The sequence below is a fragment of the Rhinopithecus bieti genome, unplaced genomic scaffold (assembly GCF_001698545.2).
Source record: "Rhinopithecus bieti isolate Rb0 unplaced genomic scaffold, ASM169854v2 scaffold_763, whole genome shotgun sequence".
NCBI classification, from domain to species: Eukaryota; Metazoa; Chordata; class Mammalia; order Primates; family Cercopithecidae; genus Rhinopithecus; species Rhinopithecus bieti.
In genome coordinates, this window is record NW_016803270.1 from 1660404 (window position 1) to 1673924 (window position 13521).

General features: G+C 41.7%; 1 protein-coding gene across 7 annotated transcripts in view; it reads left to right on the forward strand.

Moving 5' to 3' along the window:
- The window catches only part of NRP1 (neuropilin 1), a 158020-nt gene that overhangs the window by 122399 nt on the left and 22100 nt on the right, over window positions 1-13521 (forward strand). For 4 of the 7 annotated variants that reach the window (XM_017871626.1, XM_017871667.1, XM_017871637.1 and 1 more), the window contains exons 10-11: window positions 5665-5809; window positions 9958-10062. In XM_017871626.1, the coding sequence (XP_017727115.1) occupies window positions 5665-5809; window positions 9958-10062 (250 nt within the window). Of the gene's footprint in view, window positions 1-5664; window positions 5810-7015; window positions 7922-9957; window positions 10063-13521 lie in introns of those variants that run through there. The other 3 variants (XM_017871658.1, XM_017871648.1, XM_017871686.1) reach the window with 2 other exon arrangements.

Consider the following 13521-nt stretch of genomic DNA (forward strand, 5'->3'; position numbering starts at 1 on the left):
CCCTTGCAGACACCACTCAGTCATTTGGGTCTGCCCTTCCCCCGTCTCTCACCTACCTGTAGTTTAAGTGCTTTGTTTTTTTATATACATTTTAATTGTGGGCCAGGCGCGGGCACGGTGGCTCAGGCCTGTAATCCCAGCACTTTGGGAGGCTGAGTCAGGCTCATTGTCTGAGCTCAGGAGTTGGAGACCAGCCTGGACAGCAAAGTGAAGCCCCGTCTCTACTAAAATACAAGAAATTAGCAGGGTGTGGCAGCATGTGCCTGTAGTCCTAGCTATTCTGAAGGCTGAAGCAGGAGAATTGCTTAAACCCGGGAGGCGGAGGTTGCAGTGAGCCAAGATCGCACCACTACACTCTAGCCTGGGCAACAGAGTGAGACTCTGTCTCAAAAAAAAAAAAAAAAAAATTTAATTGTGATAAAATACACATAATATACAATTTCCCATCTTAACCTTTTTAGTGTGCAGTTCAACAGTGGTAAGTGTGTGTATATTGTGCAACCAATCTCTAGAACTTTCTCATCTTGCAAAACTGAAATTCTATACCAATTAAGCAACAACTCCCAGACCCCTGCCCCGAGTCTCTGGTGACCACCTCCACTTTCTATCTCTGTGAATTCAAACCATTTTAGGGACCTCATACTGTATTTGTCTTTTTGTGATTGCTTTATGTCACTTAGGATAATGCCTTCACGGGCCATCGGTGTTGTTAGCATTGTGTCAGAATTTCCATCCTTCACAAGGCTGGATAATATTCATTGTCTGTTTATACCACACTTTGTTTATCCATTCACCCACTGATGGACAGTTGAGTTGCTGCCACCTTTAGCTATTGTGAATAATGCTTAAGTATATTTCTTTTTTTTTTTGAAATGGAGTCTCGCCGTGTTCCAGGCTGGAGTGCAGTGGCACAATCTCGGCTCACTGCAAGCTCCGCCTCCTGGGTTCAAGTCATTCTACCTCAGCCTTCCGAGTAGCTGGGATTACAGGTGCCTGCCACCAGCCAGCTAATATTTGTATTTTTAGTAGAGAGAGGGTTTCACCATGTTAGTCAGGATGGTCTCAATCTCCTGACCTCATGATCCGCCCACCTCGGCCTCCCAAAGTGCTGAGATTACAGACGTGAGCCACCGTGCCTGGCTTTAAGTATATTTCTTTACACATTGAACCCTTTTGAGATGCAGTAGGCTTTTGATAATCCAGTGAAAAGAAAAGGAAATCTCAACACAAAAATATTCCAACATTCACCAAAATGCACGGTATAATTTTTTCAACCAAACAGATCTGCTTCAGTCATTATATTTTACTTAGAGTGATGGCTAAATTTATTTGCGAGCATACAACAGCAACTTGGAAAGGATACCCTGGAGTGTGCTAGATGGCCCAGAAGCTGGTTTAGGATTCAAATATGGACCAACCTACAGACAACCAGCAGTTTAAGTTCTGTGTGCAGTGTGGAAATTATATTCAGCAATGATATTTCTCGTACCAACACAATTGACCTTTTGGTCTTAGCCTTTCCATCCCTTCTTTGGCCAGGACCTACTCCTCTTGTGAAAAACAGATTTTAGCTTATTGAAGGGAATATTACCCTCACTCCCTCTCTAAACAAGTGTGGGAATTTGGCTTAATATAGTGACTCAGGCCAGAGGCATTGTAGGCAGCAAAGAAGCCAGGCTGTGCCACCAGCTCCCACTCCCTCCAGATGTGAAGCCTCCAAGGAAACCGCCGGCTACCACTAGCGCAGCAGGCCACTGACAGGGCTGGGTGCCATCAGAAATATGTGAATCTCTCTCCCATCACTCCCTTCCTGAACTTGGGGTTTCTAAAATATTTTCAGTGTTATATTTATCTCTCTGTGCAGCTACCTTTTTTGTTGTCTCCAGTTCATTTTCCCCTTTTGTGCCTTGTTTGGGGGGAAGAAAAAGTAAAAAAAAAATCAGAAACTGGAGTTCCCTTCTGAGTGGATCTTTTCTGAGAAGCAGTGAACTCTGACTGCATCAGAAAGTGTGAATATGCTGCAAATCAACAACTTCCTGCTGCTGGCGACAGCGGCGTGTGCTGGTGTGACATGTTCTTCAACACTAGGGCTCTGAGAGAGAAAGAAAACAAGTCACCATATGCTTTTGATAGGATGCATCACGTGCTTCCCTGTCTCTATATAATCATGCGTCTGCAACCAGATCTAAAGCTATCACTCTTCTGTAGTAAATCCAGCACTGAATTCCATGAGAAGCCAACACACATCTTTCAACTTTCACAAAACACTCAATTCAAGATTGGTTGAACGTGTTGGGGTTTATTTCTAAAATATGATTCTATCCATCATTATCATCCTCCTATGATATTGAAAACCATAAAAGCTTCTTCGTTGTTTATATACAGCCTAATCTATGATTCCTTAACACACCCTTCCAGTGAAATAAAATCTCTAAGATAAAAAAAGAAATGGGTGAAAATCTTCCATTTTAGAGCGGCACATGGTTTTTAATTATATGAAGATTTTTAAAACATGCTATATTTAATTTTACAAGTGAAGGCTACCTCTTAAGATGCCAAGTACCTTTTATGTAAAAGTAAAATGAGCACTCTGTTTTGTGAAATCCACAGCACTTGGATGGATTTCAATTTTCAATGCCCTTTCCTCACTCTCTACCCCAAAAATAGTGTGTAGTGGGCAAGCTATATCAGAATCTTTGCATTAACTAGACTTTTTAGCAACAGAGAGAAGGTCCAAACACCCTAAGTCCTCATCTTCTAAAACATAATTAGCAACAGAACACAAAGAATTCATAAGTAAGTTTATTATATCAGTTAGCCTAGTTCCATATGGGTTTCCATTGCTAATATTCTTCCCAGCTCAGCACTGACAGCTTTTATAATGTATTTACATTGTGTTAATTCTTTGCTCAAGTTAAAATGAAGAGATGAGCCTGGGATTCCATAGATATAAATGCTTTTCTCCTGTGATCTTTGGAGGTATGTTAACATAGACAGAACTTGCGTATGTAGTAATGGTATTTTCATTATAATTAGTATCTTACTGACAACAACTTAATTGGGCCTAACAATAATATGTGTCAGAGTCTCAATTACTGGCAGCAATTGCAGTTCTATAAAGAGTGCAGAACCCCAATAGTGAATTTACTTTTGATAAAAAAAAAAGAAAGCAATTTTAATTGGAAGAGGCGGGCCTATATTAGCAATGCATTTTTAAACTCCTAGAGGCTTTTCTGAGTTGGAAAAGGCAAATTAATTTACTTCTAGAACTCAGAAACCTGCTGATTCTGTTGCAACCTACCCAATCTGTCTTCACTGACATGCTTCCACTGTTTTGTTATGACATTTCCACCACTGAACAAGCACATATTAGGCTGTTTTTTGATGTCTTGACACAGCTACTGGGCATGGCTCCACTCCTGACTGGCATGGCCTGGGGCCGGCCAGCCACTCCATCTGATCTACCAGGTCTACTAGTCCAATTTGCATCAGATTAAAGACAAATTAATGAAACTAAATATGTGGCCTTGGGCATAGATGTTTCTTGGACCATGGTGTTTTCATCTATTAAAATCAGGAGACTGGGCCGGCTCGGTGGCTCACGTCTGTAATCCCAGCACTTTGGGAGGCTGAGGTGGGCATATCGCCTGAGGTCAGGAGTTCGAGACCAGCCTGGCCAACACGGTGAAACCCTGTCTCTACTGAAAATACAAAAATTAACCAGGCATGGTGGCGGGTGCCTGTCATCCCAGCTACTCTGGAGGCTGAGGCAAGATAATCGCTTGAAGGTTATCTTCAAGGTTGCAGTGAAGCAGAGGCAGTGAGCTGGAGGCAGAGGTTGCAGTGAGCTGAGATCGCACCACTGCACTCCAACCTTGGTGACAGAGCGAGACTCTGTCTCTAAAAAAATAAATAAATAAATGAGGAGACTGGACTAGATGGCTTGTAAGGGCAGAGGCATCATCGTGGTGTGGTTAAGGGCGCCAGTTAAGACCACCTAGATTTGAGTCCTGGCTCTGCCACTTGCTGTGTGTATGGCCATGGGCAAATGACTTGACAACTCTGTGCCTCAGTTTCCTTGTCTGTAAAAGGACCATAATATAGAATGTACCTCATGGAGAATTTACCTTCATTTGGAAAATTAAATGTAACATGTTTTTAAAATCTCTGAATAGTTAAAAAATACGTGGCCAGGCATGGTGGTTCATGCCTATAATCCCAGCACTTTGGGATGCCAAGGCAGGCAGATCACTTGAGGTCAGGAGTTCAAGACCAGCTTGGCCAACATGGTGAAACCCCATCTCTACTAAAAATACAAAAATTAGTTGGACATATTGGTGTGCACCTGCAATCCCATCTACTTGGGAGGCTGAGACAGGAGAATTACTTGAGCACGAGAGGCGCAGGTTGCAGACAGTCAAGATCACGCCACTGCACTCCAGCCTGGGTGACAGGGCGAGACTCTGTCTCAAGAAAAAAAAAAAGTGCTGCTCTAAAATGGACCATTTTATCGGTTTTCTTTTTCACCTTAGAGATTTTTTTCAGTGGAAAGGTGTGTTAGGAATCGTAGATTAGGTTCTATAGAAACAACTGAGAAACTTTTATGGTTTTTCAATATTATAGGAAGATGACAAAATGAGTAGTTCTGAGGATTAAATGAATTAATAGATTTTAAGCAGTTAGAACAATGCCTTACTCTATCAAACGTCATGCAATGTTTGATATCTAAAGGACATTCCTTATGATGAGACAATTTTCTTTTCCTCCTCCCCCTCTGCCTTCTCCCATTTGGAATGGGATTAAGAATTATGCTGGACAAGAGGACACAAGGAGGCTCATCCATTTCTTGAAACGGAAAACAGGGCTAGTCGTTGCTCCATCTTCTCAGAATTCCAGAAAGGATTTTGATCTATCTGGGCATGTGAAAAGGAAACTAAGCCAGTAGCAGCACTGGCAGTGGGTGGCCACGCTCCTGAAAACTGTCACAGGGACTTCAAGCTAGGAACACACTTCAAAAGAGGTGCCAACTCATGCCAGGAGCAGTGGCTCACACCTGTAATCCCAGCACTTGGAGAGGCCAAGCCAGGAGAATCTCTTGCAGCCGGGAGTTTGAGACCAGCCTGGGCAACATGGTGAGACCCTGTCTCCACAAAAAATTAGCTGGGCATGGTGGCGCACGCCTGTAATCCCAGCACTTTGGGAGGCTGAGGCAAGTGAATCACTTAAGCCCCTAAGTTCAAGACCAGCCTGGGCATCATGGTGAAACCCCATCTCTGCAAAAAATACAAAAGTTAGCTAGGCATGGTGGTGGGTGCCTGTAGTCCCAGCTACTCAGGAGGCTGAGGTGGGAGGATCACTGAGCCCAGGGAGGGTGAGACCGAAGAGAGGTGCAATTGCACCATTGCACTCCTCCCTGGGCGACAGAGTGAGACCCCATCTCAAAAAATAATAATAATGAATAAATAAATAAATGCCATCACTTCTTAGAGAAGCTTTCATTGTTGTTTCCTTTCTCATTTATGAAAGAGATGCCCACCATTTACAAAGTGGTAGAATGAAGCCTATTTCTCTGCCCTATTCAGAGTCCTGATGGAGGGAAGAAACAGTTGCTAAAAGGGAACACTATTTTTTTTCTTAATGCCCTGTGTTTTTCATGCTTCACAGTCTTTTGAGGGCAACAACAACTATGACACACCTGAGCTGCGGACTTTTCCAGCTCTCTCCACGCGATTCATCAGGATCTACCCCGAGAGAGCCACTCATGGCGGACTGGGGCTCAGAATGGAGCTGCTGGGCTGTGAAGTGGAAGGTAATTATGATCTCCAGAGTTACTTCTCATTCCTTTTTAAATTTCCTCTTCCATGCGTTTATGCCCCGATGGTGCCTTTGCAAATTGCCTACCTTTTCCCTTGGGAGGCCCCATATCTCGGTGCCTGCCCATCAGTGAGGCTCAAAGCTCTAACACATGTCACGAGGCAGCACCTTCACAGTCCTGCTTTTGTCTTGGGTTGTTTGCATGACTCTCCTTGGATTATATGAGATTGTCTGTCTTTACTTAAAAAAAAGAGATAATTTATAGAGTTGAAATTCACATAACATAAAATTCACCACAACTCGGTGGCGTTTAGCACATTTACAGTTCAGTTGTACCAACTCCCCTCTTTCTAGTTCCAAAATATTTCCATCACTCCAGAGGAAAACCCCTTACCCAGTAAGCAGGCAACTTCCCTCAACCCCTGGCAACCACTTTTGCCTTTTAAATATTATTTAAAGGTCGATATCTGATCCAGTTTCTGTCTGCAGTGTTGATTACCAGCACATAGAAACAGAAAGCAGCCTTTGACAGACTAAGACATCAAGACATTATCCTGGATGAATATCTTAGGCTGCTGCAGAGAAACAGAACTTTACATGAGACAACGTGTCTGAAAGTAGAGTGACGTTACTGCCTACACTTAGATTATTATATGAAGGTCATATCAAGTACAAATTCAGTCCACACACTGACCCCATGGCTGCACTCTCTTTGAACATATAATGAATGAAATGAATGTTTTGAGTTGGTTATTGTACCGTTTAATATATTTATGCACTAGAATCCCCATCTGCCTTAGATTTGGACATAAATGAGTAACCTACACCAGTTTTTCTATCCCCATAGAGGTCTTGCTCCAGCCTAGCTTCAAGAATGACTATTGTTGGCATCCAGATGTTAATCAGCCGAGCATATATGCTCACAGTTGTTTTGAAGAATGCTTTTTAATGTCACCTTCTTGCAATTTTAAAATTATTTGTGTCTTGAGCTACCAAATATAATTATATTCCTGAGCACATTAAATACCATAAAACTTTACTTATGCATGACAGAATCTTCAGCTATCAATCACCATACTCCTGAATCATTCATAGCTACTTTTTCAATGTGTTTATTTAAAAGCAGGCCATTTTCTCCCATTCTTTACTGTGTAGTTGTTTCCATATCTGTAGTCATGCCCCAGACACCTAAATTATCCAGGCACTAGCAACACAGACCAAGAATGTCCATGTGCCAGCACTTTGGCAAAGGATGCCAAGAAAAAGAAGGGACGGGTGAACTCCATTCACTGCAGATGCGTTCGTTCAATTCACAGAGAAACGTGGTCATCTGGAAAGGGAGTCTGCTCTCAGGATGTGAAATCTGTAGCCTCCATTCTGGAAGGCGATGCTGATTTAGGAGGTGGAGTGAATGGAGGGTTGAAGAGATGGCCTGCTGGAAGTTTTGAAAGCACCCTTGCAAAAATTGTAATGAGAACGTGATGACAGTGACAGAGATCTGACCTAACTGACTCCATCTTGCTTCTAACCTCCAAGCTGTCCTTGTTCATTCCTGGGCGTAGGCCAAACTAACTCTAGGAGGAACTTATGGTTTAACTTTGAAACAAAGACAATAACAGCTCTTTCCCAAAACAAACCCCCTTCTTGCCTGGGTACTAGATTGCCTTTGCAAGGCTAACGAATTAGCCACAAAATTAGAAATTATGGTTTAGGGGGAAAAAATGAAATTATAGTTTAGGGGTCATGTAGCTGGAGGCTGCAAGATTCTGAACCTCCCCAAATTGCTCCTGGGGATAATGTCACTGTTGTAAAATCTAAGATCAGGGCTTCAGATATCTTGCAGACCCTGTAGTTGATGGATCAGCTGGCACTACCCAAATCGATCAACTGGCTCGTCCTGCCTTGTGTCCCCACCAGAAATTGACTCAGCACAATAGGACACCTTCAACTCCCTGTGATTTCATCTCAGACCTGACCAATGAGCACCTGCCACTTTTCAACCCCTACTCACCAAATTATCCTTCAAAACCTCAACCCCAAGTAATAATAGAACCCCTATCTCCCATACAGTTGTCTCTGCATGAATTAAACGCCTTCTCTATTGCAATTCCCCTGTCTTGACAAGTCAGCCCTGTCTAGGCAGCAGGCAAGGAGGACTCATTGGGAAGTTAGAGCTTCCACTCTCTAGTGTCACTTCTGTAGTGAGGTAGAAATGATCGGTGAAGGGATTTGCCTACAGATGTTTCCAAGCACTCACAAAAGTGAGGACATTGCCCTGGGCCATATGTGAAACAAACATCTGGGGAAAGTAATGTCAAAGCTTTTTGATATGATTGGTGAAAAGAAATGCTTTTCTTTTCACCAATAAGTAACAGGCCCTTATTAAACATCTACTCTGTGCCTTGTTCTAGGGGAGACACCTAAGGGAATGCAGGAGAAAGATGCAGTCCACTCCAGCCTCCCAGGAGTGTCTGTCCTAGGTGCTAGCACTTATATTTAAGAAATAAAAAACCACAGGCCGGGTGCAGTGGCTCACGTCTGTAATCCCAGCTACTCGTGAGGCTGAGACAGGAGAATCTCTTGAATCAGGGAAGCGGAGGTTGCAGTGAGCTGAGATCACGCCATTGCACTCCAGCCTGGGTGACAAGAGCGAAACTCCAAATCAAAAAAAGAAAAAAGAAATAAAGAACTCCAGAAGATAATATATTTTCAAATAGTAAAACTGGACCATACATATCATTCACTTCCTCTTTTTTTTTCCATTGTATCTAGTGAATCTAGCTAGCCACTACCTCAGGCCATTTATAATGTGGAACTCCTCCTTTAGAAACAGCTTGATGAATGCAGAAAAATCAGCAAAATGAATAGAGTTTTAAATACTTAAAGGTAGCACATTATCAAGAGCAAGGAGAGCTTAGGGAAGAAAGACAACTGTCTGGCTTGCCAGAGGAGATACTACTGATTCAATGAGAGCAATAAATAGAGGCCAGAACACGGGTGTATGTGTTTTTCAAAAAAGTCTGGATTGCAGGCCTGAATGGCATGTATGTTATTTGCACATGGTAACTTCTTAGTTATTACTGGTGCGTGTCTTTGGGCCATTGAAGAAGCTGAAACTTAGCTCTGTTTCTCCATGTGCCATAACTCTGCTTGGTGTTTCAGCACCATTCAAAGAATGTCAAATTTTTACTGAGAAAGTGGCAGTTACTGACACATTCCTACTGGCCAGGAGAGAACAGCCCCCACCACCAACATCTTGTATGGTTCTCAGACATCATGAGAACTATCCATTATCTCAAGTCTTATAAAGTGAAATGTAATGCCAAAAACTGTAAAATATTAAACAGATTGCAAAAATGAGTAACAGGCTGAAAAAAAATAGCTGAACGAAATTTAAAGGACTTCAAAAGCAGTCTTTGATTAATGTTGGATACCTTTCAACTGCAAATTCAGAGATATAGGAATACCTGTGAATAGTGGAATGCAGTCCTATGAGAGTTCATGTAAAATGACCCCGGGATATCTGAGACAACGTCTGTCACACACCTGCCCTGGAGAGAGAGCTCACAGTTTGAGAAGCTACTTAAAGAGAAATGGAATCACTGTTTTTTGTTTGTTTTGTTTGGTTTGGTTTTAAAAAGCACTTTTGCATTAAATGTGAATGTTGACTCCCTTCGGGGAAGAATCATAATATAAACTTAGCAAACTTAGTCAGTACTAAGAATATAAAAGAATTTATGACAAGTGAGTGCTCTAACACCTCGAAAATGAAAGGGAAAACATTTCAAGCAAAATCTGTATCTTCAAAGTTCTCAACTCCAGGGTCCTGAATAAATAACTAGTGAGAACTCAAGAGCTTTTCAGAAGAAGGATGTTTATGTAGATAACAATGTATAAAATGCTAAGGCAGCCAACTCTACTCAGCAGATATGAATCAAATACCAAAACAAAGCAGGCTCTGCTATTATACATTCTGCAGAATCCAAGTATATCTAGCTCCTGAAAGAGAGGCAAACCATGCATGCCCCTGGCCTTCTTACCGCAGATTAAAGTTTTCTGCATAAGCGTTAGCAGATCTAACAGCCAGAGGCTTGAGAATACATTTCCAAGGTGTGAGATAATAATCCCTGGATCTTGTTTCAGCCCCTACAGCTGGACCAACCACTCCCAACGGGAACCCAGTGGATGAATGTGATGACGACCAGGCCAACTGCCACAGTGGAACAGGTGATGACTTCCAGCTCACAGGTGCAGAAACCATCTTCATCCCATTGCTGTACCATTTCAGTTCATGTCGTAGTTGGGACCGGCTAACACCTGTGTGTGTGCTTATAACTCCACATGGCAAAGAGCTGCCCAGGAATAGAAGCTGCCTTGCCAGAACACGTGCATCTTCATTTCTTCATGTCATCTGGATAGACGAGTTGTTCTTAGTAGCCACAACCATTTGAAACAACAATTTGAGCCATTTTCAGAGCCGAAGGCTAGGATTATCTTAACTGAATAAGAATTTCTCCATGGCTAAATGTGCTAAACTGATCCTTATTTTCAGACCCCCCTCCCCCCATAACACGTGCACCGCCCCTACATAACCACACACTTCAGAATGTTTATTTTCATTTTCTAACAAGGACATGTTTTTTTGAGTGGATCCTTTATCCAACGAATGGATAAAATTAGGCTTATATTTGAAGTGCGGCTTTTAAGTTGAGATTTGCTAAATCATTATACATTAACATTTACAAAAGCAGAATTAGTTGCTATTTCACATCACCACTGGCCAGCAAATACATCAGCGATGTTGTGTGCCAAATGTCTCACTAATTAATCTAGAGTATTACTCTCTAATCTACTAAAACCCTAAAAGCTAGGAAGTGACCTTCTCTTCCACTTGGAACGGCAGAGGAAATATTAGGCAAGTGGAGAAATGGGATTACACCATTTGGAAATTGGCCGAGGCACTAGGGTTTTCACCCTGTGGTTGCAAAAGGTATTGTGGGACTTTTACTGCTCCCTGGGCCAAAATGCAGTTTCAATAGCATCTGACTCTCATTTTAGATTAAAAGTGTGCTTTTGAATGCAGGTCTGCATTTTTACCCAGAAGGGACTCGGAGAGCCCACATAATTAATTTCCATGGGCAAAACTGAAGGCGTTACCATGTAACTTCATAATAAGGCCATGTTATTGGTTAATGCATTCATGCAAAATCTGGAAGGAAATGTCCTACAGTACATTTCCAATTATTTCAAAAGCTCTCCTCTGAAGGAGCGGGAGAGCTCCGCACTCTGAGATGGAATAAAGAGTAAAAGAAAGAAAAAAAATTGAAAATCTATCCCAGAAATTTAGTACTATGAACTGGGTTTACATTTAAATCCCACCTCCTAAAGCTGTCTCTCTCCAAATTTCCAGAATAATCATTTACATTCATATGGCCAATAAATGTGACATTGCTATGAACTTTTGAATGCTTGTATACAAGCAGCCACAAGCCACAAAACTTAGTTTAATTAATGCAGAGGCATTTTCTGTGTAAGATGTCAAGTTCAAGTTGAAAACTCAACCGCTGATATAAAAAACAGAGTACTATTCCATGAACCAGGTCCTCTGGAAGCTTCCCAGGGTTGCCTGTAAACATTCTGCCACAAACCTCAGGCTTTTTACAGACCCTGTCACACATCCATAGTGAAATTTCTCATAAAAAAGGAATGATTGCAGGATCCCAGTGTACCCTTTCAATTGCCCTCTTGTGGAAGGGGTTCTTTTCTTCATAAACCCTAAAGTGGTCAGTTAATATTGATTAGAAACAAAGCCTCAGATTTACTCCTCATATCAGAACAACCAGCCTTCTCATTTTTGCATTAGTTCATGACTGAATCAATTGAAACTGAAGCCTTTGAATGAAATAGGGCGAGTATGTTAGCCTGGAGCAAATTGTGTATGGCAGCGAGTTACAAACCACAGAAAATGGGTCATTTATAGTGAAAACACTGACAGCCTTTCAAAACTGTAAGGTTTTGCTTTACCTACAGCATTTAAATTATTTCTTTGGTAGATAGAAGAAAGTTCATTCTGATTTTTTTTTCTTTTACATATTACCATGGCGAAAAGAGTTATTCCCAGATCAGCACGTTTGTCTCAATAATTCTATAAATACTCTCATATATTAAGAACCGCTGAGGATGTTGATAAGGCCTGTCCCACACCTCCATCAAGACGAAGTCATTTTAGAAGACATTCTCATGCTTCATATCCATTTATTGCAAGAAGGCAATCCTTTTCTTTTTAAAACATTTTGTACTTTACAAAACTATTTGCTATTCTTTTCTGAAAATGGATGTGCTCACATGCCATTGTTTGCAAGGGGCAAAAACCTCACCTAACCCAGAAAACTTTTTATGTAGAAACTACACATCTCCTATGCTCACGAGCAATTTTGCATCCTTTTTGCTAATTCTGGCACAGGCTTTACTGTCAGGACTACAAACGTTGGATGTTTAGTGTGATGAAACCAAACCAGGAGCATTATTGCTTTAACCCTGATAGGTGGAACATGGAAATTGGGATCAATGGTGTCTTTAGGGGTTGTCTGTTCCTTAGCACAGGTGTTGATTTAATTTATTCTCCTGGGGTAACCTACCTGTATCTAGAGGGGAGAAATATTGTAGTGAAATGCTTGTTACTTACAAACCACGCCGAATTCCAGGTGTACTCTACCAAATGCATGGAAAGGAGTAGAATGTGCTCTCCCAGACCTGGTAGCCAAGGTGAAGATGCTTCCCTGAAGTTACTCATTTGCAAATGCCTTGGAAGTCATTAGATAATACACTTGGCCTCAAAGGCACCAGGCAGCTAAATTTTACGTTGGAGCTGTGTATACCCAACAGTGGAATTTGCCTGCTAACCTATAGCAAAACCGATTATGCATATCAGTTTTAAAAAGCAAATTTTCACCTTGAATCTTTCTCCTATAAGACCACAGGGAACAGAATGCTAATGTATTCTGGCCTCCCTCCAATTCTGCCATTATAGATTCACCTTCTTAACCCATAATACATATAATTCCTTCTTCTTAGTTTCTGCCTTGTTGAGACCTTGCACACATGTGACCACTCATCCAGCATATTTGCTGGGAGAACTGAGGTACCGTGACTTGGTGCTGCAGTTGATTAGCCTAGAAATCTTAAGACCATTCCAAGAGCACAATTTTATGGCTCTCTGATTCATGCTATGGAAATGTAACATGATTTCTGATCTGTGGGAACTGCCAGATAGGCCTGGCCCGAATAAAGATCATCACAAATCTTTATTGAATGATATTATTGGGAAGTGCACAATTATGGCACCCTGTAACCACCTCCAGAACTTTCCATGGTAGTCATGGGCCCACCCCATTCACTTACCCTGAATTGGTTCAATACTGTATCTGGATATAACAGGTTACTTCCAACCATAATCTGCATCATGGATAGACATAAGGAGAAATAACTTTCTCAAGCACCTATGTAATAAACAGCAAACCACTGTTTCCCAAACTCAGTGGGTTATAAGACTCATCTGAAAAGCTTTCAAAAATACAGATTTTGGCCGGGCATGGTGGCTCACACCTGTAACACCAGCACTTTGGAAGGCCAAAGCGAGAGGATCACTCGAAGTCAGAAGTTTGAGACCAGCTTGGGCTAGATAGCGAGATCACTGTCTCCAAAAAA